This window comes from Trematomus bernacchii, unplaced genomic scaffold (assembly GCF_902827165.1).
Source record: "Trematomus bernacchii unplaced genomic scaffold, fTreBer1.1, whole genome shotgun sequence".
Lineage (NCBI taxonomy): Eukaryota > Metazoa > Chordata > Actinopteri > Perciformes > Nototheniidae > Trematomus > Trematomus bernacchii.
The window spans coordinates 985,934-1,013,433 of record NW_022987852.1 but is presented as its reverse complement, the minus strand read 5'-3'; the positions used below and the strand labels follow the sequence as shown (position 1 = coordinate 1,013,433).

Sequence of the window (27,500 nt, the reverse complement as noted above, 5' to 3'; positions counted from 1 at the left end):
AAATTTTAAGGATTCAGAAAAAATATTTTGAAAATTTGAAAAAAGTCAGAATTTCGAGATTTTGAGAAAAAGTCAGAACTTTGAGAAAAAGTGAGAATTTTAAAAAAAAAATGAGAAAAAGTGAGAATTTAGAAATTTTGGAGAAAATTTGATAATTTTGGAAATCTTTGAGAAAAAGTCAGATTTTTTTTTCTTTTTTAGAAAAAGTCAGAATTTTGAGAAAAAATAAACAAATTCTCTTTTTTTGTTTTGACTACTTCCATTCTGGAGAGGATCACAGATACATGGATCCTGAGATTGAAGATCAAGACGGGGACCAGGGATTATTAACATTTTTGAGTATTCAGAAAAAGTCAGAATTTTTAGATTTTGAGAAAAAGTCAGATTTTTTGGAGATTTTTGAGAAAAATTAGAATTTTGAGAAAAGTCAGAATTGTTGATCCTGAGATTGAAGCTCAAGTCGTGACGAGTGATATTTTTCTAACATGGACGATCATCAGTCGGGGCTCTGAATCTGTGTCAGACGCCTCTTAACTCTGTGTGCACTGTTACAAATGGTCTGTTAACTGTGTGTTAGTGAAATACTCAATTCTGATTGGTCAATTTCTGACATTTGTTTTTGTGTTTAGTTAGATTTGTTATATTTGTTTGTTGAATCAGCACCCCTTTGTTTCTCATTTAAAGCTGCTTGTATGCCCTTTAAAATTTGAATTTTTCCATTAAACAACTTTACTTTTACCAAGACTAACGTTTTTGTATCGCTTCCCTTTTCATGAATCCTTTCCTCTGCTGAATCTACTTCCCTAAATTCCCCCGCCCCACCTGTGTGACCCCGATGCGGATGTCCTTGCTGACGGAGCTGGTTCCCTTCAGCATGTCTCCGCTGGCTCGTAGGAACCCGGCCCCCCCGCGCAGGAACCCCCCCGACAACAGATCCATCACCTCCTCCAGGGAGCTGCGACCGCGCCCACTCTGCCTGGGAACTGCTGGGAGACAAGATCACATCAGAGGAAGAAAGGAGGCCATCAGTCGGTTAAGCTAACAGTAAATCGTCCACTATCACAGTACATTCGTTATCTCTCCTGATTTATTTCTGCCTTTTGAAACATTATATTCCAGGGTATTTCCGTTCAGTTTTATTAGAAGATATTTGTGATTTTTTTTTATTTCACAGTGATGCAAATAGGACTACGAAGAAAACAGAAATCATAAATCATTTGGCACTTTTCACACTGAAATATCCTTCATATAAAATGTATAATTCTTGTATATATAAATGCATAATATGAGTCTTTACCTGGTTAAATAAAGGTTATATATAATATTAGATGCCATTAAGCAGACACTTTAATCCAAAGTGACTTGAATACACTTTAGTATCAAAGTAACGCCTATGGGAGCAAGTTAAGTTTCAGTATCTTGTCTAAGGAAACCAAGACATGTTGGCTGAAGTAGATTGAAGTACTGACCATCTGATTGGTAGACGCCCATTCACCCCACTGAACCAAAGCCACCCAAACTATCTCTCTTTTGTCTGTGTTTATCTCTGCGTTAGATTAGTTTCCCCCTCAGAGCATCCATGACCCCTCCTCTCGTACCGGTGGGCTGTCGCGGCTCCACAGCAGCAGCCAGCAGCGTCCCCAGCAGTTTGGAGACGGACACCCTGACGCTGTAGTTGGATCCTTCGAAGGCTCTGAAGCAAAGCGTGGCCACGTTCTCCAGCTCGCTCGTCCACAGGAACACCGCCTCCCTCTGCAGCTCCATCAGACACTGAGAGGACGACACACAGAGAGAGTTAGAGAGACACACACTCTGCAGCTCCATCAGACACTGAGAGGACGACACACAGAGTTAGAGAGACACACACTCTGCAGCTCCATCAGACACTGAGAGGACGACACAGAGAGTTAGAGAGACACACACTCTGCAGCTCCATCAGACACTGAGAGGACGACACAGAGAGTTAGAGAGACACACACTCTGTAGCTCCATCAGACTCTGAGAGGACGACACAGAGAGTTAGAGAGACACACACTCTGCAGCTCCATCAGACACTGAGAGGACGACACAGAGAGTTAGAGAGACACACTCTGCAGCTCCATCAGACACTGAGAGGACGACACACAGAGAGTTAGAGAGACACACACTCTGTAGCCCCATCAGACACTGAGAGGACGACACAGAGAGTTAGAGAGACACACACTCTGCAGCTCCATCAGACACTGAGAGGACGACACAGAGAGTTAGAGAGACACACACTCTGCAGCTCCATCAGACTCTGAGAGGACGACACAGAGAGTTAGAGAGACACACACTCTGCAGCTCCATCAGACTCTGAGAGGACGACACAGAGAGTTAGAGAGACACACACTCTGCAGCTCCATCAGACACTGAGAGGACGACACAGAGAGTTAGAGAGACACACTCTGCAGCTCCATCAGACACTGAGAGGACGACACACAGAGAGTTAGAGAGACACACACTCTGTAGCCCCATCAGACACTGAGAGGACGACACAGAGAGTTAGAGAGACACACACTCTGCAGCTCCATCAGACACTGAGAGGACGACACAGAGAGTTAGAGAGACACACACTCTGCAGCTCCATCAGACACTGAGAGGACGACACACAGAGAGAGTTAGAGAGACACACACTCTGCAGCTCCATCAGACACTGAGAGGACGACACAGAGAGTTAGAGAGACACACACTCTGCAGCTCCATCAGACTCTGAGAGGACGACACAGAGAGAGAGTTAGAGAGACACACACTCTGCAGCTCCATCAGACACTGAGAGGACGACACAGAGAGAGTTAGAGACACACACTCTGTAGCTCCATCAGACACTGAGAGGACGACACAGAGAGAGTTAGAGAGACACACACTCTGCAGCTCCATCAGACACTGAGAGGACGACACAGAGAGAGTTAGAGAGACACACACTCTGCAGCTCCATCAGACACTGAGAGGACGACACAGAGAGAGTTAGAGACACACACTCTGCAGCTCCATCAGACTCTGAGAGGACGACACACAGAGAGTTAGAGAGACACACACTCTGCAGCTCCATCAGACACTGAGAGGACGACACAGAGAGAGTTAGAGAGACACACACTCTGCAGCTCCATCAGACACTGAGAGGACGACACAGAGAGAGTTAGAGACACACACTCTGTAGCTCCATCAGACTCTGAGAGGACGACACACAGAGAGTTAGAGAGACACACACTCTGCAGCTCCATCAGACACTGAGAGGACGACACAGAGAGAGTTAGAGAGACACACACTCTGCAGCTCCATCAGACTCTGAGAGGACGACACACAGAGAGAGTTAGAGAGACACACACTCTGTAGCTCCATCAGACACTGAGAGGACGACACACAGAGAGTTAGAGAGACACACACTCTGCAGCTCCATCAGACTCTGAGAGGACGACACACAGAGAGAGTTAGAGAGACACACACTCTGTAGCTCCATCAGACACTGAGAGGACGACACACAGAGAGAGTTAGAGAGACACACACTCTGCAGCTCCATCAGACACTGAGAGGACGATACAGAGAGTTAGAGAGACACACACTCTGCAGCTCCATCAGACTCTGAGAGGACGACACAGAGAGTTAGAGAGACACACACTCTGCAGCTCCATCAGACACTGAGAGGACGACACAGAGAGAGTTAGAGAGACACACACTCTGCAGCTCCATCAGACACTGAGAGGACGACACAGAGAGAGAGTTAGAGACACACACTCTGCAGCTCCATCAGACACTGAGAGGACGACACACAGAGAGAGTTAGAGAGACACACACTCTGCAGCTCCATCAGACACTGAGAGGACGACACACAGAGAGAGTTAGAGAGACACACACTCTGCAGCTCCATCAGACTCTGAGAGGACGACACACAGAGAGAGTTAGAGAGACACACACTCTGCAGCTCCATCAGACACTGAGAGGACGACACAGAGAGTTAGAGAGACACACACTCTGCAGCTCCATCAGACACTGAGAGGACGACACACAGAGAGAGTTAGAGAGACACACACTCTGCAGCTCCATCAGACTCTGAGAGGACGACACACAGAGAGTTAGAGAGACACACACTCTGTAGCTCCATCAGACTCTGAGAGGACGACACAGAGAGTTAGAGAGACACACACTCTGCAGCTCCATCAGACACTGAGAGGACGACACAGAGAGTTAGAGAGACACACACTCTGCAGCTCCATCAGACACTGAGAGGACGACACACAGAGAGTTAGAGAGACACACACTCTGCAGCTCCATCAGACTCTGAGAGGACGACACAGAGAGTTAGAGAGACACACACTCTGCAGCTCCATCAGACACTGAGAGGACGACACACAGAGAGTTAGAGAGACACACACTCTGCAGCTCCATCAGACACTGAGAGGACGACACAGAGAGAGTTAGAGAGACACACACTCTGAACTAATCTGAATTGAGACATTTGGAAAATAAGGAGCAGCAACGATGTTACGATCAGCTGTCAGGAGGCGGTATATATTGTTTGCGGTTACCTTTGCCGCGGCGCAGCGTACGGCCATGGATCGGTCCGTCAGACACGTCCTCGCCGCCTTGTAGACGTCACGATGACACGGCACGGCGCTGACGCCCAGACCCTGAAGGATCTTCTCCAAACTCAACATGATCTCATACCGACCCTGAGACTGAGGGAGGAAGAGGAGGAACGTTACTGCACCACACGTGATTTAATGTAATCAATACACAACTAAACATTTCATACATCGTATCAAACATTCAATATCATTGACACTGAAAACTGATTTGATCAACTCGGGGTGAATTACTCCTACTTTAATGTCTCACATGGTAAATTCAGTATAATGTTCTAATTCCTAGCGGGAGGGATTATGAGCTTTAATCCATTGAAAGTCTTTTAGCATCTGTGCATGAAGATGAGAGCTTGAGGGTGGAAAAGTGAAACACACTCGTACTCTGGTTTTTAATTAAAGTACAAATACACAAAACTAGGGAGGTGCAAATGAAGGCTGTTGAGGTAAACCAAGAGAATCAGAAATGATTATAGGAGTTAGTGTCAGCGACTGTTTGACACAATTCTTTTTTTTTGTTTTTAAAGAGTAAGACAAAATTACAAAGTGACATTTTTTGGTTGTAGAAAAATGTCACCAATGTTCTGAAACTTATTCTGGAAATAGAACAAAGTGAGCAGCAGACGAACCTCTGCGTTCTTCATGGCCTTCAGCAGGTTGCTCAGAGTTTCTTTAAAAGTGCCGATGAGCATCCGACCCAGCTGCTCAAACAGAGCACCGAGACACGCGGTGGCTGCCCTGAAACACACACACACACACACACACACACACACACACACACACACACACACACACACACACACACACACACACACACACACACACACACACACACACACACACACACACACACACACACACACACACACACACACACACACACACACACACACACACACACACACACACACACACACACACACACACACACACACACACACACACACACACACACACACACACACACACCTTGATGTAAAGACATTTTTTATTTGTTTGACATTTCCCCCCCATCTTTTCTGTGTACCATGAACGCATCGTGACTTACAGTCGGGTCGGGAGTCCCGACGGAGAGTCGTCTCTGCTGCGTATGATGTCATTGCACCTGTCCACAAACAGGCAGGCAGAAATGGGGTCTCCCAGGCGGTAAAGCAGGGCCAAGCAGTGGGCCAGCAGCCAGCGGGTCGGCGGGCCGGGAGAGCCAATCAGAACGCCCGAGAGCTGGTCGAGCAGACGCCGCTGGTTGTGTTTGAGGTCGGTCTGAAACGAAGAAACATATTCTTGACGTTTTTTATTCTGTAAACACTTTTAGGTTTTATGACCTTTTTAAATCTTGTGATGCTACTTTAAAGAGTCCTCTCCTGCTGATGTTCAGGTGTATATCAGTATGTAGTGTCTCTACTTTAAAGAGTCCTCTCCTGCTGATGTTCAGGTGTATATCAGTATGTAGTGTCTCTACTTTAAAGAGTCCTCTCCTGCTGATGTTCAGGTGTATATCAGTATGTAGTGTCTCTACTTTAAAGAGTCCTCTCCTGCTGATGTTCAGGTGTATATCAGTATGTAGTGTCTCTACTTTAAAGAGTCCTCTCCTGATGATGTTCAGGTGTATATCAGTATGTAGTGTCTCTACTTTAAAGAGTCCTCTCCTGCTGATGTTCAGGTGTATATCAGTATGTAGTGTCTCTACTTTAAAGAGTCCTCTCCTGCTGATGTTCAGGTGTATATCAGTATGTAGTGTCTCTACTTTAAAGAGTCCTCTCCTGCTGATGTTCAGGTGTATATCAGTATGTAGTGTCTCTACTTTAAAGAGTCCTCTCCTGCTGATGTTCAGGTGTATATCAGTATGTAGTGTCTCTACTTTAAAGAGTCCTCTCCTGCTGATGTTCAGGTGTATATCAGTATGTAGTGTCTCTACTTTAAAGAGTCCTCTCCTGCTGATGTTCAGGTGTATATCAGTATGTAGTGTCTCTACTTTAAAGAGTCCTCTCCTGCTGATGTTCAGGTGTATATCAGTATGTAGTGTCTCTACTTTAAAGAGTCCTCTCCTGCTGATGTTCAGGTGTATATCAGTATGTAGTGTCTCTATTGTGTTGTGATTGGTCAACCAGCTTAGAGATGTCCCGCCCCTTAGCCTATCATGAACAATGTGTTAGAGCGCCAGCCAATAGAAGCTCGAGTGTTACATAGTGATGTCATCATGTTACAGAAGTAAACAAAGCCGAACACAAACCTATAGCACACATTACAGGAAAGGGAAAACCCCTTAAAGCACAATAGGGCCCCTTTAATGAAATGATCAGTCAGGTCTCGCTCAGTTCTCACCCGGTCGGTGGCAGGAAGCAGCTTCTTCAGGTGGTTCAGCCACTCAAAGATGAACTCCGCCCTCTGATGTTCGGCCAGCTGACTGAACGCCTCCTCGTTCAGCAGGAGGCTGTGAGCTCGCTCCATCATGAACCTCCTCCTCTTCCTCCTCCTCCTCTTCCTCCTATCCTCTCAGTGAGGGTGAACTCTTCTGCCCCGCTCTGACATCCTCCTAAATCCTGTTAGACACAAAGAGAAGTGGGAATAAATGGACTGATTCCTTCCAGCAGCTTCTGAAAGGCTGTTGTATTATTTAACATCAGTGGACAAACCAAAACAAAACACATGAATACATCACCTTGGACTAGGGTTTAAAAAAAGCTGTGATTTCTCTCTATTTCCCGACAATTTTCAGACCAAATGTCGAGGGAATAATAGGAAAACTCATCAAAAAGGAAAGTAATCTTTATACGCAGCCATACACTCATTTGCTGCCCATTTTTGCGATTGTATATTATATATTTTAAAGGTGTTGTGATTGCTGTCATTAACTCTTATACTGTGTTTTGGATGAGCCAAAGACACATTTAGATAATGTCTCTCGGGCGTGACAAACTCTTTAAGACCCACAAAATAACTCTGGTGTCTAGAGACGGACTAAATGTGACTTTTAAATCAAAGTTGCACAATTCGGTGGATTTCCCCCTTTAAGTGTTCAGTACGTCTTCCATGTCGTGCAGTGTTCATGTGCGTCTGAAAACCAGGTTTTTTTAACGTGTCGTACTGTGGGAAAAAACTCGACCTTGAAGACAAACACTGAACCAAATAAACCTGTTAAAGAACTGCGAGCGCCGCCGAGAGACTCGAGTGTTTCAGCAGAACTGAGTCTTTGTGTCCCAGTGAGAACTGACAGAGCGGAGCGGAGCCGCACGGGAAGAAGAGACGCTGGGAGAATATCTGAGGCAGAGCAGAGCTCATACATTATTCAACGATACAACTCTGTCTCCTCCATTAACACACACACACACACACACACACACACACACACACACACACACACACACACACACACACACACACACACACACACACACACACACCACACACACACACACACACACACACACACACACACACACACACACACACACACACACACACACACACACACGACGCAGGACGAATCTAAAAATAACCGTCTGTCAAAAGAAGACACTCTGATTCAAACAGAAAGGATACTGCAGAAGAAGAACACATCATCCACACCTACAAGTATCCCACTGCTGTGTGTGTGTGTGTGTGTGTGTGTGTGTGTGTGTGTGTGTGTGTGTGTGTGTGTGTGTGTGTATCCCAACATAGACAGTAGGGCTGGGATGGGAAAAGCAATCACATATCAACTGGAATTGCTCAAAAAATCCAATCGAATTCAGTGAAATCCACCTTTTTTTGTGTCATAACCTGATTAGTCTGTATTTGAATGCATGTATGTGATCATAGTCTGTGAATAGCTGGAGTTTATTCTCTCTACAATATCACTAACTAACCGATCAATTACTTTTCGTTTGCCATTTATGTACTTTACACAGGAGTATACACCAACCGGCTCTACCTATTTGATTATTGAATTACCAGAAAACATGCTTTTGCCTTATAATTATTGAGAAATGAAATGACGTGTATCAAGATAGAAGATGTTCCACTTCTGCCCAGTGTCCTACTGACAAGAATCCAAAATATGCAGTTTTATATTATATAAAAACAGAGACATAAGTATAAATGTAATGTTGAATTAAGTTCCTGTCACCATCCTTATAAGAGTCAGTTACATCTACACCAGAGCCACAGCCTCACCCATCTCATGTTAACATACTAATGATCCCTGAGTCTGGGAACAACATGGAAAAGGTGTTGGATAACATTACTCAACTCGGTACCACTTTGCAATAAGACTCCCTTTTGGCAGTTATAAATGTTAGTAACTCATAAACATTGCCAGACTCCGCCCCTCACTCTCTGACTCAGTGGCAGAAACACTCGTACACGCCTTCATCACATCCCGTCTGGACTACTGCAATGGAGTCCAGTCCGGGGTTCCCAGCAAAACCCTGGCCAGGCTCCAATACGTCCAGAACTCTGCCGCCAGGCTTCTCACCCGCACCAAGCCATGGCAACACATCACCCCCACCCTCATCCACCTCCACTGGCTGCCGGTCAAGTCCCAGATTCAGTACAAAACACTCCTCCTCCTCACGTACAAGTCCCTCCATACCCTCGCCCCCCAGTACTTATCGGACCTCCTCCATCCCTACACTCCTTCTCGGAGTCTGCGGTCCTCAGACACGGGCCTGCTCTCCATCCCCCGCTCTCGCCTCCAAACTGTGGGTGACAGGGCGTTCAGTGTTGCGGCCCCCACCCTCTGGAATGCCCTTCCTGACGAGATCCGTAATGCTGCCTCCCTGGACATCTTCAAATCATCATTAAAAACACACCTGTTCACCCTGGCCTTCGGACCCTAGCCCTTTGCTGGTCCCCCGGCTCCCCCGGCTTCCTTTATTTCTTGTTTGCCCTTTGATTGTCTGTTTGCTTTGTTTGTCCACCATGTACAGCGACCTTGGGTCCCTTGAAAGGCGCTATATAAATATCATTTATTATTATTATTATTATAAATAAATGGTCATAGAGAGATGCCAAGAAACATCAAGATGGAAGGGGGGAGAATCAACTCAGTGAACAACAGATACCAAGGATGCTGGCTGATGAAGGAGACGAAGTAAGCTAGGTAGCCAATATAAGGCTTAGTCATCTTGCCAAATAGTGAGCCTGTGTTGATGTATGAAAACTATGTTAGAACTGGTTTATAAATGGTTCTTAATGATTAATAAAGTGTTAACCAACCCTTTATGAATCCTTTATAAGAGTAGTCTTATTGTAAAGCTGGTACCCTCAACTCTAACTCAAAGGGTTTATTGTCAAATGCACAGCAGCTAAAGTCTAGTCATGAACATCTGAAGTCCTAGTCTCCTTCAACAATGCTATATATATATATATATATATATATATAGGACATAAAACAACATTAGTGCAAGAAGAAACATAAATAAAAGGGTGCAAAGGAATGTTGAAAGTGACAAAGTAATGCAGAAGGAGACTACATGCATGTGAAATAAATACTGTACAAGAATAAAATACTGATTCTTGTAGTTATAACAGTAGATTATGAGTTAGGAAACTAGTGTTAGAGAAACATAGCTTTTTGTCTGCTATGCAATTATTAGCATGTCATTTTGTAGCTTTGTTTTATATCACATTAAATACCAGGAATAATAGATATAGTACTTTATTGATCCCAAATTGGGAAATTGTTTAATACAAACAGTCCACTCTTTTACAGACATATAAAAGACCTATAACGCATCACTTATAAGTTATGTGTGTTCTTAAGTATACCAACAGTTGATATAAAACCACAAACTGTCCCTTGTCATCTCACAAACAACAAAAACAGCTTCTTCATGAATGTTTTTTAATACACAAACAGCATCTAACAAGCTTCGCTGCTAGCATTGGGTGGCTAACCGGGTTAGCTAACGAGCAAAAGTTTAGAAACAACGCGAAATTATAATGAGAATGTTTACCTGTTAGTGTCCGTTAAAAGCCCTTTAATCCAAACAGAAGAGTGTCGGTTGAAAAACAAACAAGCAGGTAGTTTATTTCTGTTTATTTTGATACTCTTAATGTCACCGAGCAGCTCAACCGACCCGCTGCTGACTGGACCAACTGTCAAGCTAGCGGGACTCACAACATACTACATCCGGTTACTTAATTTTTTCAGGCTTCTCTGTACTTTTTCCCCTAAAATGAATTTTAATCAATACTTTTAGATATAAATTACTATGGGTCTCTGAAACAATCAGACTTTTACCACACTGTTATCAGACATTTAGCAGACTGTTATCAGACTTTTAGCACTCTTTTTCCCGCTGAAACCACTTTAAATCATCAGTGTCACTATTGTGGGGATGTAGGAATGTACCTGTGCCTGGTGTGGTGCCTCCCTGCACTTTAAATCAATTTATTTGCCTTTTTTTTTTAATTGTGTTTTCTACTGTTAATGCACTGTGTTCATGTTGGGTGATGCGGCCCCTGGAGGCCTCCTGTGGGGAAACATGGAACTGCACTTAAATACACACCGTTACCTTTCTTTCAAAATAAAAAACACTTGTTCAGCATTGAATTATTTGTGGCATACCAGAGTAGATTACACATTTTGTTAGCATATTATTTTTAATACTCAAACACGTAAAAGGGACAAACAAGAAACAAAGAAACAGTTTAGGCCTTGTTAAAGCACCGTAAATGAGCACAACATATATATATTTAGGGAATATCAGTCAATGATGAATTAGATATTTAGCAAATGTGTTATTCCTTAGTCATGCGTTGAAATGGGGCTCAATCTTAAAACAATAACACATAAGAATTAAGTGCAGTTTACCCCAAATAAATCAAGTAGTAGTCTAGCTTGAATCGAGGTCAAATTCAGATGAATTCACACTGTGGTACAGTCTCAATATCACTCTTACTAAATCAATTATTCGATTATTTTCCTAGCTCCTCCGTCACTTTATTCTTAAAACACATTTTCATTTCAGTTGTTTAGTGTAGTATTGTGTTGCCTCGCGAAATGTTAGCTTTTATTGTTTAGGATTTTTACTTCCGGTCTACTGCTTTCTCGACATCTCGCTGGTAACACCAAGTCGATAACAGAATCATCGAGCGCCTTCACGGCTCACAACAAACAGAAGGGCGAAATGTGCCCTGCATTGAGTCTCCCAGGCGAAACACGCATACCATGACCCACCCTCATCAAACCAGTGAAGTAGCTTCTGGACACCGTGCAGTCCCTACACTGAAAGCAGACAAGGTTCCCCCACAGAGGGAGAGGAGAGGAACCTGTAACACAAACACTTAGTCAATTATATTGCCCACAATCTGCACACAAGAAAACTATTGACAGAAAATAAAACTAAAAAAGCACTTCAACACTCCGCAAAACACGTAGGCCTACAAGTTGCTTAAAAACGATTACAACTTGGAGTAAAACACCATATTCACAAACACACTGACACACTGCCTGAGGAAGGTTATGTGTATTTGTTTTGATATTCACTTTTTTCGGACCACTTATTTATTTAGGTGACGATCCGACCTCCATGCTGCTACTCTGGTTCAAACTGCTTCCACCAAACAATGTGATTTGTCTCGACCTCCCCAAAAGAACCAAAATCTGACTCGGTCCTCATTTCCTGCGATCTTCTTCATGCAGTCAGTCAACATGAATATTAATACGGGGCGTTTCTTTGACTATTTATAGGCAAATATGGGCGTTACGTGAAGCCCGCAAAAGCTGCGCCACATTTCGAGTTGATTGTGATTTATAAAGGGAAACCGGCGTAGGACGTGCGTGCGCAGTGTTTTATAAAACGGAATATTCTTATGCGTAGGCCTATGTATTTGCTTTGTCCTACGTACCACCTTCCCACGTGAATCCTACGCAAAGCTTTATAAATGAGGCCCCAGGTCTCGTGCTTTGAATGTCTGAAGAGTTTCCCTCCATGATGGGAAAAGGTATCTTGCCCTCGCCCTAATCAAATCCAAACTGAACTGAGACACTTCCATATGTTCATTGAAAAGACCATAACACAACCTTAAACCCGCGAGTCCTACCTTGCGGGAGATAACGGTGCGCGTGCAGCCAGCCAAGAGAAAGGTTTTCTCAAACTGCCGGCAAAACTTTAATAACTTACATTCTACCGATCACCGGTCATGTGACACGTCACGTGACAATGACGTCACATCCCCACACATATATAAAGAAGCAGCCTGTCACTTGAAGCTTCACAATCTCCATCCTCCTCCTATCCAACGGTTCAGTGCAACTTTAACAGACAGAGACGGTGTCATCATCATCATCATCATCATCATCATCATGCTGGTTTTCCTCTTCCTGTTGGGCCTGGCTCTGGGTGCTGTGTCTTCTTCAGATGACCCTCCAACGGGGCTCCTCCAGCAAGAGACCTGTCCCTCCTTCTGGTTCTCCTTCAACGGCCGCTGCTACCAGTACTACAACACAAAGACGACCTGGGCTGATGCAGAGCTCTACTGTGTGTCCCAGGGAGGCAACCTGGTGTCTATCCACAGCAGAGAGGAAGAGCGTTTTGTCAGATTCCTGATCAAAGGCTCTGACCCTGCTGAGGGATATACATGGATCGGACTCAGTGACGTCCACAAAGAAGGAAGATGGATGTGGTCTGATGGGTGTGCAGTCAAGTATTTCTTTTGGCATAGTGGACAACCAAACGACAGGGCACGAGGAGGTGAAGACTGTGTACTCAACAACTGGAGGGGGAAGTGGAATGATGGGCATTGTTCAAATACTTTCCCCTCAGTTTGTGCATCTCGCACAACTTGTCCTTAGCAGCTGAGATGTTACGTGTTCACCTGTTTTGTTAACATGATCACAATAAAGACACAGATGTACACTTGTATATGTGTGTGAACAGAAGTCCTTTTGTCCAACCTTTATTTTCATGAATGTTACATATCCACACTGGTCGCTCCAGGGGTTAATCAAAGGAATTATTTCTACACCTTTTTTAAATATCAATACATTTAGTAAATAATATTGATGCATTATTATTACATTTTAATCCACAGATTGTTGGCGTTGCTTATTCTTCCTGGTATTCTACTTGTTTGAACCACACACAGTTGTATATCATTCAATGATCACATGGATGTGGTCAGGTATTTACGGCACCTGGTGTGTGGATGACCAACGGGCTGAACTTGCTCTTTTCTGTTGACCCTATAGTCCTGCTTTGGTTATTGTTTGTGTTTTGTTCAATAAACTTTAGCACAGATTTGATTTAGGAATGCTTCAAAGTGATGAGCGTACACAGGAAATATTGGTGAGTATTTTTTCCAGAGTAATCACTATTTCGCTCTGAAATAGTGATATTTAATCATTTGAGTGTATTTATTACTCATAGCTTCTAGAGTGCGATCAAAAATGCAGAGTCAATTCTATTGGAGTTAAACCATGACCACGCTGTAACGGAGGTGATCTCTGGGGCCATAGATCTCGGTCTCCGTTACGGATTATATAGCTTCATTATTGGCGAAGTATATTCATTTGTTCCACGCTAAAACATTGCACAGGAAGCATGTGATTATGTCATTTATGCATATATTAGTCACGATCTGTCAATGTTTTAGTTTGTCTGTCTGTCTCTGTTAGTTTGAAAAGTGTTCCCCCTCCCGTCTTGTCTGTTGCTGGTGATTGTGTTCACCTGGTGCCCTGTGTGTCTCCTCCCTCCTCACCTGTGTCTTGTTGGTTTGATTAGTCCTGTGTGTATTTAGGTTCTGTTTTCCTGTTAGTGTGTGTGTGAGAGCCTTGGTGCTGGTGACTGTGTTCACGTGAGACAGTCATATTGAGGCTGTGTATCCTGTACCACAAAGAGGAATACATGCCCACACCGGGTTGTATTTGAACTCTCTGCCTCCTTGCTTGGTCGGGCAGCTCAATGGTTAGCTTCACACACGCTCATGTTCCTTAAGCACTTTGGTTTATTGACCTTTTTTATTGTAAAGATCATTATGGTTCATTTATTCTATTCTGAGTAAAATGGCAGTAGAGTTGTTTTTAATATCCACTACATAGAGTAAATAACCATTAAGCAGAGTCAAATCTAAGCACATAATAGAGTAAAATGAACTCTAAAAATACAACTCTGAACAAAGAGTACATTTTACTCTATATAGGTTGGGACCAAATGATATATTTTTAGAGTAAAATGTTCTTCAATTTGAGTCCATTTTACTCAGAGAAATGTACTGCGTAGTCTTGGCCTCTTGGCGACATGATTTATTGGGAAAAGTACCATCACTAATCTTCTGGTTATGGGAACAAGGTGTTTAATGGACAGGGACACTACTTATCATGTTTATCCAACACAACGTGGTTTATCACATCTGCGTCCGACATTGAAGATAAGTCGATTATGACTTCTGGTTCTGATGCTTGACTTTGTTTGACATCCTGTGAAGGGTTCCTAATGCCCTCTGAGGGTGTTACTGGTGAAGTATCCGTAAAGCTGTTCGCCTCTTGAACATTTATCTTGGTGCAAAAGTATCATTCATACAGATCCTCAACTGTACAATCTGGGTCAATCTCGTTTTGTGCAAAGTCACGGATCCTGTGGACATGGTCTGTCAGTTTTGGAGACTTGCAGAGACTATTTGGGAAAAAAGGGACTCTTTTCCGAGTGTTGCCTGTCCACGCAGACATGCCGGGTCCCACCGCCTTTTACAGTTCGCACCTGTTTGAAAGCATTGTCGTCTTCACTGAAATTCATCCACCCAATTTCTAATCTCTTTGCCTGTCTCTTTGCATTCATCCCAATTCAGCTGTCTTTGAACTGTCTTGCTGTCTGGAGCACAACACGTTGCCCTTCTTCTTTCCAGTTGACCTCGTCTAGATGCTACTGAATCTCCACAATGACTGTTGCGGCAGAAGGCTCCAGCTGCCAATCTGTCTCCGTCATGTGGGATGTACTTTGCCAGATCTTCAGACATCAGTGCAATTACTGACGAATCAATCTGCAAATGTAAACAAAAGTAACATGTTAACAGGATCATATTTAAATTGTCATGGGTCACAAACTACGTAAATTATTTTGCAAATTTACATATTTATACCTAATTGAGAAACCAACATTTTTGCTTTCTATTTCAAGAAAGTTACAGGCCAAATGAATACATAGAACACATATGTATGCACTGTTTCTGTATATATATATATATATATGTATGTATATGTGTACATTTGAGTGATGCTTCCTCTCGTATGATTTGAAGTTGGTTGCAGCTTGGTCTAAAATTGTTTGGGCCCCTGTCAGTCACGGGCCCTTAGAATCGTCCTAACTTTTCACCCCCCCTTACATAGCAAGATCAACATGGACAGCCACCTCAGTTTCCTCATTACAGAGCTCAATAATTATTGTGTGACAATTCGTGGGAAGATAATAACTCATTCGTGGCCACGCACTATTCATTTGTCGCCACGCATTCATATTTTTCTCACCAATGTCTCCGTAAAGATGAGAGTAACACCTACGTCACTTCTGGGCGAAAATTACGGCCCCGCCCACTTTTGGGGGAAAACAAAGCTGTCATCTGAACGGCGGTCAATACAAATTCTGAGGTTTTTGCCAATCCGATCAGAAATGTAAGAAAACCGTGGATTTTCTGATCTTCAAAGAGCCGGATTACGATGGGCAGACAGGCAAACAGTTACATGACATCATTTGAAATCGACGATCGGGCTCGATATATGGTTAAATTAAAATCAGTAGGCGAGGCCTTAATTTCTCCAGCTGTTACTCTCATGAGCGAGGCGGAACATAATTGTTGTATCATGCCAACAAGCTGCTGTGTCGTTTATTGCTCCTCAAACATTAAAACAAATCCAGAGTTCAGTGTTTCTGAACTTCCTCTAAGAACAAAGGACAAAGAAGAGCTCTGTGGCTTCAGGCTCGATCGCCGTTCAAATGACAGCGTTGTTTCCCCCAAAAGTGGGCGGGGCCGTAAAGTGACGTAGATGTTACTCTCATCTATGGACATCGATCGCCAACTGCTATATTTAACCATATATCGAGCCCGACCGTCGATTTCAAATGATCTAATGTAATTGTTTGCCTGTCTGCTCATCGTAATCCGGCTCTTTGAAGATCAGAAAATCCACGGTTTTCTTACATTTCTGATTTTCTTTTAATGTTGAAGTTAAATGCATCAATCTGGAGCACTTTGAGCACAAAATGTATTTCTGGATACAGCTCTCAACACTCAGATGAAAAGGGAGCTGTATACTTTTCAATAATCCAAACATCTTTAGAATATGATCACAACCAATAACAAATCATTCAAACTTGTTTATTCTGATTTTATGTTACCTAATTAGCATTCTTTCTTTTTGGGCTTATCGCGAGCTGTCGACGTGTTGGAGACCCCTGCTCTAATGGGTCCGACTAGAATGACAAATAGCGTTAGTTCCGCCTATTCCGTCAGCCAAGACATCATTTAATCATAAACTTTTTTTTTTTTTCATTTTCAGGGGGGCCACAGGGGGGTCCAAAGTCAGTGTTAGGGGGGCACTGGACTCCAAGGGTATGGGATATATAAATATACATGTTCATATAAAACCCTAAGCCTTCATATTAAATAGAGTGTGTCCTACTTGTCAAGTGTAGTAATAAGGACCCATAAGAGCAGATGCTATGGAAGCTATTTGAACAAATCCAAGAGTTTTTAATACAAAAACTTCAGATTTCTTCACAACAATATTAATATAAAATAAATCCTATCTTCTTCCAGTGTAAAATCCTGGATTCATTTGAAGTTATAAGCTCACATGATATGGAAGCTATTGAAAATGTTTTTATTAAATGCAACATTTTCTTAACAATAATAATACAATTTAGACACTAAAATATTCAAAAACCCAAAAAAGATGTCCTTCTTGTCCGGTGCAGTGCTTATTGCTGCATTGATTGGGGTCACATGGCATGGAAGTTATTTATCTCTGCAGCTCCATAGTACTTCCTTTAAAATCATAATCTAACACATATTTAGGCGACTGTGGCTGCGAGGGAGTGCGATCGTCTTTCATCCAGAAGGTTGTGGGTTCGACATGTTGATGTGTCCTTGGGCAAGATACCGAACCCTGAGTTTCTCCCGATAGCCTGGCCAACGGTGTGTGAATGTGTATGAATGGAGTAAGGTGCACTGCTCTGTATGAATGGGTGAATGACATGTTGTATGTAAAGCGCATTGAGGGGTCGTAAAGACTGGATAAAGCGCTATATAAGTACAGTCCATTTATCAAATATTATCTTTCCTGCGATATGATTTATGCACTTGTCCATATTGTGATTTTGATAAAGGTTTGATTAATGGTGCAGATGAAGTGTCCTTTAGCCTGCAGCTAACCTCATCTCTCTGTGTGTGTTTGCAGCTCTGCGTGACGACCTGTACTTTGACGCTGGCTGCCTGCTCGCTCTCTCTCTGGTTCACGGCTCTCCAGTCAGTTTCTTCTCCCGCGCTCTGTTCCAGTGTCTGTTCAACTACCCGCCCAACCAACCACTGTCCGTCAAACACATGACGCCCTACACACACGTCACCTGCCAGGTCAGCAGGGTAAGTATGACAGTTTTAGGAGAGTCCTAAAACCCGAAAATTAGTCAGCATTTACCACTTCCTGTTCCCTTTCCCTCGTCTTGAAATCTTTGGTTGTTTGCCTGAAAAAAGGTCTGTGGTTAACACAAGCTGAAGAGAGTTTAATGTTCTGTTCTACGACATAAAACACGGGTAATACCCCACTGGTGGATTTAAAAACGTTGGTTGCTAACAATTGTCTAAATGAGACGACAACATTAGCCGCCTTTAGCTTAGCGGTGGTGACGTGAAGTCATGTGACCGTGCTGTAGTTCCTTTATAGCCCAACATTAGCCACCTTTAGCTTAGCGGTGGTGACGTGAAGTCATGTGACCGTGCTGTAGTTTCTTTATAGCCCAACATTAGCCGCCTTTAGCTTAGCGGTGGTGACGTGAAGTCATGTGACCGTGCTGTAGTTCCTTTATAGCCAAACATTAGCCACCTTTAGCTTAGCGGTGGTGACGTGAAGTCATGTGACCGTGCTGTAGTTCCTTTATAGCCCAACATTAGCATCCTTTAGCTTAGCGGTGGTGACGTGAAGTCATGTGACCGTGCTGTAGTTCCTTTATAGCCCAACATTAGCCACCTTTAGCTTAGCGGTGGTGACGTGAAGTCATGTGACCGTGCTGTAGTTCCTTTATAGCCCAACATTAGCCACCTTTAGCTTAGCGGTGGTGACGTGAAGTCATGTGACCGTGTTGTAGTTCCTATATAGCCCAACATTAGCCACCTTTAGCTTAGCGGTGGTAACGTGAAGTCATGTGACCGTGCTGTAGTTCCTTTATAGCCCAACATTAGCCGCCTTTAGCTTAGCGGTGGTGACGTGAAGTCATGTGACCGTGCTGTAGTTCCTTTATAGCCCAACGTTAGCCACCTTAGCTTAGCGGTGGTGACGTGAAGTCATGTGACCGTGCTGTAGTTCCTTTATAGCCCAACGTTAGCCACCTTTAGCTTAGCGGTGGTGACGTGAAGTCATGTGACCGTGCTGTAGTTCCTTTATAGCCCAACGTTAGCCACCTTTAGCTTAGCGGTGGTGACGTGAAGTCATGTGACCGTGCTGTAGTTCCTTTATAGCCCAACATTAGCCACCTTTAGCTTAGCGGTGGTGACGTGAAGTCATGTGACCGTGCTGTAGTTCCTTTATAGCCCAACGTTAGCCACCTTTAGCTTAGCGGTGGTGACGTGAAGTCATGTGACCGTGCTGTAGTTCCTTTATAGCCCAACATTAGCCACCTTTAGCTTAGCGGTGGTGACGTGAAGTCATGTGACCGTGCTGTAGTTCCTTTATAGCCCAACATTAGCCTCCTTTAGCTTAGCGGTGGTGACGTGAAGTCATGTGACCGTGCTGTAGTTCCTATATAGCCCAACATTAGCCACCTTTAGCTTAGCGGTGGTGACGTGAAGTCATGTGACCGTGCTGTAGTTCCTTTATAGCCCAACATTAGCCACCTTTGATTGATTGATTGATTGAAAAGTTTATTAACAGCTTGTATATTGGGTACAGTACAGTACAGCTCAAAACATACAATTGTTAAGGGGATGCAGACCAGAGAAAGACTTTCGTCTTGTTTACATCAGGGTCCCCCATTTCCAATTCATCATATCATTTAAGACATATAAGACATATTTGACATACAGATGGCTTATTTACAATTTACATACAGGTGGTTTTTTACATACAGATGGCTTATTTACAATTTTCATTTTAGATTTCGTTCTAATACATCCTAACCGGACATTTAAGACATACCAAGTCTACAGATATACAGTTAGTAACAGAGTCTAAAATGTGAGTATATACATAGATGGGGGGGGGAAGCTGTCCATTGTACGACAGGTTGAGATTTGTACCATTACCGGGGCCAGTTTTGCAATGCTTTCCCCCGAAGGTGCTCTTTAAGAGAGGTTTTGAAGGTAAGTATAGTTTTACTTTCCTTTACAGTTGTGGGAAGAGCGTTCCACCTTGATGTGGCATAATTGCGAAACGTGTATTCCCCTTTTTTTGTGCCAAATCTGGGTTTTACATGATTTGTGGAGCTCCCTCTGGTGTTATGATCATGGTATTCCTTGACCTTTGGGAAGAATTTTGACATGTACATGGGTACCATAGAGGTGTAGTGGATCTTGTAGACCAGGCCCATTGCAAGTAGCTGTACTCTGTCGTCTACTCTAAGCCATCCTAGGTTGTCAAAGTGGGCAGAGGTGAGGTGGGTTCTAGATGAAAGGTCAAGCAGTAGTCTGACCAGTTTATTTTGCGATGTTTGAAGTTTTATTTTTAGCGCCTTGGAGGTGCTATGGTACCATGACGTGCAAGCATAGTCATAGTACCCTTGAATGAGTGCTCCTGCCAGAGTTTTCAGGGTGTTTTTGTTTACCAGAGAGGAGATCCGGTATAGGAATCTAGTTCTTTGATTGACTTTTTTATTACATTGGATGCCATTTTGTCACAGGAGAGGTTTGCCTCAAGAATAGATCCTAGGTATGTAATTTCCTTCTTACTTGTGACAATAATGTCACCCACTGCAACTGAGAAGTCGTCGGATTTGCTGAGATTATGTTTCGAACCGAAGAGAATGGACTCTGTTTTACCCAGGTGTAATGATAATTTATTATCGGCGAGCCAGGTGCAGATTCTGCCGAGCTCGGAGCTGAGGGTTTTTTCAACCTGCAATCTGCTCCTGTCAGAGACCAGCAGGGCTGAGTCGTCCGCGAACAGGAACAAGTTGCAGTCACATGCTGATGACATGTCATTTGCATAAATTAGGAACAGTAACGGACCTAATATGCTTCCTTGTGGAACACCACAGCTCACTGGGAGGGGGGGGGGACAGAGTACCGTTTACCTCCACCATCTGTTCTCTCCCCTCCAGGTAGGATTGCATCCAGCTCACCGATAGTTTATCAAAACCAATTGCTTTTAGCTTGTCAATCAGAATGGGGTGATTGACAGTGTCGAAAGCCTTTTGTAGGTCCAGCATCACCATGCCGCAGTATTTACCCTCGTCCACCTCTTGTTTGATGTGGTCGTTCAAATAAAGAAGGCATGTGTCAGTGGAGTGGGATGTTCTAAAGCCAGATTGAAATTCATAGATTAGTTTCTTTTCTGCGAGGTACTTTTCGACCTGTTCATATACTATTTTTTCCATGACTTTCGAGATGGAGGTAAGTATAGAAACAGGGCGGTAGTTGCCTGGGTCCAATTTGCTGCCCTTTTTGTGCAGGGGGGTTACTCTTGCAATTTTGAAGTCTTTGGGTACTTTTCCCTGTTTTATGGAGAGGTTAATTATGTGAGCTATGACTGGTGAGATGGCGGTTGCTGTGTCTCTGAGGAATTTGGAGGGGATATTGTCGTGGCCAGTGGCCTTGTTAGGTTGAGGGCGCTCAGTTTAATGAGTACCTCTGCTGTTGTTACCCTTGCTAGACTGAAATCATCTTTGCGTACCCCTAGGTTTTTGTAGTAGGTCATGATGTGATCTACTCCAAAAAGCCCTGAGTGGGAGGGTAATTTATTTACAAGAGTTGTGGCTATGTTTGTGAAAAAAATGTTCAAGTACTTGGCCACATCCAGTTTGTCTGTGATGAGCCTGTTATCTGTCTTTATGTTTACGTTTGAAAATCTCGTTTTGAGTTTTTTACTGCAGCCAAGCTGGTTATTGAGTAATTTCCAAAGTTCACGGGGTTTATTTTTGTTTTCCTCAGTTTTGTCATTGATGAAATTCTTTTTGGCAGTTTTGATCATGGAGCTTACGTCATTTCTTAGTCTGTTTCTTTCAATTTTTAGTTCAGTCACGTGGGCCTGGAGTTCACTGCTCGTGCTTTTGGAAAGCATTGACTGACTTTTATGAAACTCAGAGCATTTTTTGTCTCTGGTTTTCATGGCGGTCAGTATGCCGGAGTGCATCCACGGCTCAGCGCGATTTTTTACCCTGGTTGTTCTTAGGGGGGCCAAATCATTGAGTATTGCAGAGAATTTGTTTTTGAAACCAAGCCATGTTTCTTCAACTTGTGTACCACTGAGCTCATCTGACCAGTCCAGGCTCTCCAGTTCTAGGTTAAAGGCCTCGCTAGAGTAGTTTTTGAGGTCTCTAGATATGACTGTTTTGTGACAGCCGGCCTTTGTTTTAGCTTTTTGCGGGTACAGAATATCATATAATGATCACTTAAACCGCATGCTATAACCCCTTTACTGGAGATCCTGGACCTGTCAGAGGTCAGAATGAGATCAATGGTAGTTTGTGTTGTTTCACATACCCGGGTGGGTTGGGTGATTAGCTGGCTGAAGCCGTGCAGATCACAAATCCTACTGAAGGACTTGAAGACGGACGTGTCTTTACGTTGCATATCCGTGTTCCAGTCTCCAATAATAATTGTCTCTACATCCCCCACATCAGCCAAACACCCATCTAATGTATCATAAAAGTCACTCTGTTCCGGTGGTCTATAGATTGTCCCGACTATTACAGATTTAGCATTGTCAAAAAGAATTTCAACCCACACAGATTCAATATTTTCATGATGCAGGTCAGTACGGTTTTTGAAATTGGTGTCTTTATGTATGTACATGCAGACACCACCTCCATTCACGTTCCTGTCCCTTCTCACTACAAGATAATCTTCAATTTCAATCTCTGAATCTGTAATGGAATTGTCCAATTTGGTCTCAGAAAAGCATAATATGCTTGCCTTACCGTTCATGAACAGTTGCCTGAGTTCAGCCAGTTTGTGTCTCAGGCTGTTAGTGTTCAGATGAAAAATATGTAGTCCATTTTTGTTGTTTAAATGCATAATGTCGTCAGCTTGAAGATATTTGTCTTTGTCCGTTACAGCAAACGGCTTGCGGCCTGCCGTGGTGCTTGGAGCGGTGGGGTGGTGGGGGGAGGGAGGCTCCGTTGTAGCTTTAGCCGTCGATATGCTAGCAGGGTGGCTAACAACATGGTGGATATTTGTTCCCTCGGATCTCGGTTCTCTTCCTCTTCCTTTAGCTTAGCGGTGGTGACGTGAAGTCATGTGACCGTGCTGTAGTTCCTTTATAGCCCAACATTAGCCTCCTTTAGCTTAGCGGTGGTGACGTGAAGTCATGTGACCGTGCTGTAGTTCCTTTATAGCCCAACATTAGCCACCTTTAGCTTAGCGGTGGTGACGTGAAGTCATGTGACCGTGCTGTAGTTCCTTTATAGCCCAACGTTAGCCACCTTTAGCTTAGCGGTGGTGACGTGAAGTCATGTGACCGTGCTGTAGTTCCTTTAGAGCCCAACATTAGCCACCTTTAGCTTAGCGGTGGTGACGTGAAGTCATGTGACCGTGCTGTAGTTCCTTTATAGCCCAACATTAGCCTCCTTTAGCTTAGCGGTGGTGACGTGAAGTCATGTGACCGTGCTGTAGTTCCTATATAGCCCAACATTAGCCACCTTTAGCTTAGCGGTGGTGACGTGAAGTCATGTGACCGTGCTGTAGTTCCTTTATAGCCCAACATTAGCCACCTTTAGCTTAGCGGTGGTGACGTGAAGTCATGTGACCGTGCTGTAGTTCCTTTATAGCCCAACATTAGCCTCCTTTAGCTTAGCGGTGGTGACGTGAAGTCATGTGACCGTGCTGTAGTTCCTTTATAGCCCAACATTAGCCTCCTTTAGCTAGCGGTGGTGACGTGAAGTCATGTGACCGTGCTGTAGTTCCTTTATAGCCCAACATTAGCCACCTTTAGCTTAGCGGAGGTGACGTGAAGTCATGTGACCGTGCTGTAGTTCCTTTATTCCTTTCATCAGTGCACCACTCTATCATCAACGTATTGTTTTATTTCAGATCGCAGAAGCAGAGACTTTAGACGATGTGAAAGACGTCTTGGAGGAGAGCTGGGAGTTCATGGAGTTAGCCGGCTGTAACCGACCAATCAGCAGGCTGCAGGAGAGAGAGGCTCTGGTGGAGGACCTGGTCAGCTTCATGATGATCACCAGGTTGCAGCTTCCCCTGCAGAGGTACAGACCTCACTGCTCATCCATGCTTTTAGTGCAAATTAAAAAACCTCTGTCCAAAATGTCTACACATAAAATGTCACTTATGGATGTACTTGCATGTGCCACATATCAGTGACTTCATGGTTGGTATTAATGAAACAGTTAATGTGAGTTAATGGGATATTAACTGATATTAAAGGGGACATATATGTAAATATGATAAGCAAGCTGTATCAATCTATTCCCAGTCTTTTTGAGAAAAGATCATCTGTGTTCAGCAAACCGACACACAGATGAACAGTATAGGAGTCTTTTCAACAAAAATTCATGTAAGAATTTGAAGTAGAAACCATAAGTCAGCACCTGAGATGTTATAGTAGGTCCCATTTAAATAAGCTTATGACTTGTTCTGTTATTTCTCTACATGGTTCTCTAATGAACATCTCAGTGATTCCGTGTATCCCAAGGTTAATAAGTAATCACTTGTGGTGTTTTTGTCCTGCAGGTTTCGGGAGGGTCTGCAGACTTTGGGTGTCTTTGATCAGGTGATTTTAAAGTTTCTCCCCCCCTTGTGTGAACACTGTTATATCAGACACCTCAACATGAGACAGTATGTTAGGAAAATATCACTCGTCCCCGTCTTGAGCTTCAACCTCAGGATCCATGTATCTGTGATCCTCTCCAGAATGGAAGTAGTCATCACATACAGAGCATCAACTAGTTCCTGAACAGTGTCCTTCACATGCTGATATCCAAGAGAGGGAGTTACACAGTCACAATATGCAACTAGTTAATCATCCTGTCATGTACAAAATACAGACCTTTTCTCAAAATTCTGACTTTTACTCAAAATTCTGACTTTTTATAAAAATCTCAAAATTCTGACTTTTTTCTCAAAATCTCAAAATTCTGATTTTTTTCCTCAAAATTCTGACTTTTTATAAAAATCTCAAAATTCTGACTTTTTTCTCAAAATCCTGACTTTTTCCTCAAATTCGCAAAATTCTGTATTTTTTCTCAAAATTCTGTCTTTTCTCAAAATCTCAAAAAGATCTGATCTCTCTCTTTCGTCCGGTCACACTTCAATCGCGTTTATGTCCATATGGATCAGATCCAGCTCTCCTGATCGGCCTTTATAGAGAGCACCGATCAAACTATTAAGAGTGAATATCGGCCGATAATGACCGGCGGCCGATCAATCGGAACATCCCTAATTATTACCGGACATTTTGACCGGCAGGTTTTGAATTTACCGGTTTTTAATAAATGTTACCAGCTAAAAAACGGTAATTACCGGCTAACGGAAACCCTGGTCAGAAATGATCATGCTTGTCATACGTCTATCTCCATAGAGCCTCAAACAGTCCTGATGCTCTTCTAGGTAATCACACATCCTGTCATGTTCACAGCTGCAGTTGGGATACCTTTGTTAGCATGCTACTCTCATGTTGGAAGAGGACACTCAGTATTTTCCCAGCAGTATTCCAGTATAACTACTCACAGCGAACGCTCCTTTGTTGCTCTCCAGGTGCAGCTCTTCCCGGCGGTGTTCCTCAGTGTTTTCTGCGACACAGCGGTTCGACTCACGGCTCAAACGGTGGATCAGATCTTCACCGTGAACTTCTCTGAGCAGGAGGAGAGGCTGAGCCGAGAGAAGCCCGTCGTCGCCTTCTGGAGAAACTTCCTGCAGGACTGTGAAGGTATATCTATATCTATGTAGGTGTTTCTATAGGTTTGTGTGGCAGGTCAATGGTCTGCAGAGGCTCAAATCTCTGTGTTCTAGAGGTTTGTGTGCATGTCAATGGGTCTGCAGAGGCTCAAATCCTGTGTTGCTATAGGTTGTGTGCATGTCAATGGTCTGCAGAGGCTCAAATCCCTGTGTTCTATAGGTTGTGTGGTGCATGTCAATGGTCTGCAGAGGCTCAAATCCCTGTGTTCTATAGGTTTGTGTGCATGTCAATGGTCTGCAGAGGCTCAAATCCCTGTGTTCTATAGGTTTGTGTGCATGTCAATGGTCTGCAGAGGCTCAAATCCCTGTGTTCTATAGGTTTGTGTGCATGTCAATGGTCTGCAGAGGCTCAAATCCCTGTGTTCTTTGCGTCAGGGAAATGTTACTTTGATTCTTTAATACATGTAGATTATAGGGATGGGAACGATTAATCGAATATTCGAAATTATTCAGGTATTCGAATATGAGTTATGAATATCTTTATTAATTTTTTTTTTTTTTTTTGGGAGGGATGCCTAAGTTGATTACATATGAACAAATGGAATAATTCAATGTATACGACAGTGCCATAGCTAAGTGTGTTAGGTCTAAAGGTGTGTTTTGCTCCGCTCACCGGTCCCTCACAGCGGGCAGAGCTGCAGGTGCTGATCTCTCTCTCTCTCTCGTCCGGTTATACTTCACTCGCGTTTATGTCCAAATCCATCAGATCTAGTTCTAGCTAATGCTATGGCTGCTGCCCCTCCCTACACGCAGATCACACAGACTCAAACCTCATCTTATGTCCAAACCCATCAGATCTAGTTCTAGCTAATGCTATGGCTGCTGCCCCTCCCTACACGCAGACCACACAGACTCAAACCTCATCTTATGCCCAAATGCGGCGCAAATGCGCTCCGCAGCCGTTGCGAGGTTCCGGCGCTAACAGTTCATGAGCGTGCTCCCCCGCCCCCTGTCAACACTCGCGACACATGAGTGGCCAGCCTAAACAACAATAAGCGCTGCTTGGCAACCGTGTGTGGCGGCAAAGTACAAAGACATTTTGACAGGAGAGATTTAGTTTTGGCGGTATTCAACATATTTGACCAGTCATAGTCCGGTGATTATTTACACTCTAAGAAGAGTCCTAACAGACATGGCGTCAAAAAGGAGTAATGTGTGGAAAGATTTCGACCAGGTTAGTGAGTGCGGTGTAGAGTGCAAACTATGCCAAATTAAACTTATTAAACTTATACAACTCATACATACTATACCTTGCTATACCCGCAACCTCCGTTCCAGCTGAGAGGGTCTTCTCTACAGCTGGCCTGATTGTGAATCGCCTCCGCACATGAAAGCTGTAGGCCTATAGCTGTCAAACTGTGATCACCAGTTCAATACATTTGACAAATTCGACTTGGTTTCTAAACTTATTTGAACAAGTATTTATTTATTTCCAAAAGTTATTGCAAAAAATGTTTTTGAAAAAAAAATGTTAGAAATTTTTTTTTGACCCAATTTTTTTTTATAGGATATTTTTACATTTCGTTAACCGTTTACACCGTTTAAAACGTTAAAACCGTTTAAAACCGTTTAACCCATTTAACCATTTAACCGTTTTTTGGTTAGGGTCGAATTCCCATCCCTAGTAGATTAATAACAAAAGAAGAA

The 27,500-nt window shown here is 43.3% G+C and overlaps 2 protein-coding genes and 1 pseudogene across 2 annotated transcripts in view; 2 read left to right on the top strand and 1 right to left on the bottom strand.

The window, feature by feature from the left end:
- Window positions 1–10,678, bottom strand: part of heatr5a (HEAT repeat containing 5a) — a gene marked incomplete at its 3' end in the record, with an annotated part of 54,563 nt that extends 43,885 nt beyond the window's left edge. Inside the window, 7 exon segments of the mRNA XM_034113460.1 lie at window positions 823–986; window positions 1,599–1,770; window positions 4,545–4,694; window positions 5,228–5,336; window positions 5,647–5,858; window positions 6,921–7,138; window positions 10,535–10,678. Of these exon segments, the coding sequence (XP_033969351.1) occupies window positions 823–986; window positions 1,599–1,770; window positions 4,545–4,694; window positions 5,228–5,336; window positions 5,647–5,858; window positions 6,921–7,049 (936 nt within the window).
- A 2,130-nt stretch (window positions 10,679–12,808) lies between these two features.
- On the top strand, window positions 12,809–13,464 carry LOC117469077 (annotated as a pseudogene).
- A 1,994-nt stretch (window positions 13,465–15,458) lies between these two features.
- g2e3 (G2/M-phase specific E3 ubiquitin protein ligase) overlaps window positions 15,459–27,500 on the top strand; it is a 26,319-nt gene continuing 14,277 nt past the window's right edge. The window contains exons 1-6 of the mRNA XM_034113459.1: window positions 15,459–15,505; window positions 17,074–17,126; window positions 17,974–18,155; window positions 23,973–24,145; window positions 24,630–24,669; window positions 25,653–25,824. Coding sequence (XP_033969350.1) covers window positions 15,459–15,505; window positions 17,074–17,126; window positions 17,974–18,155; window positions 23,973–24,145; window positions 24,630–24,669; window positions 25,653–25,824 — 667 coding nt within the window. The remainder of the gene's footprint in view (window positions 15,506–17,073; window positions 17,127–17,973; window positions 18,156–23,972; window positions 24,146–24,629; window positions 24,670–25,652; window positions 25,825–27,500) is intronic.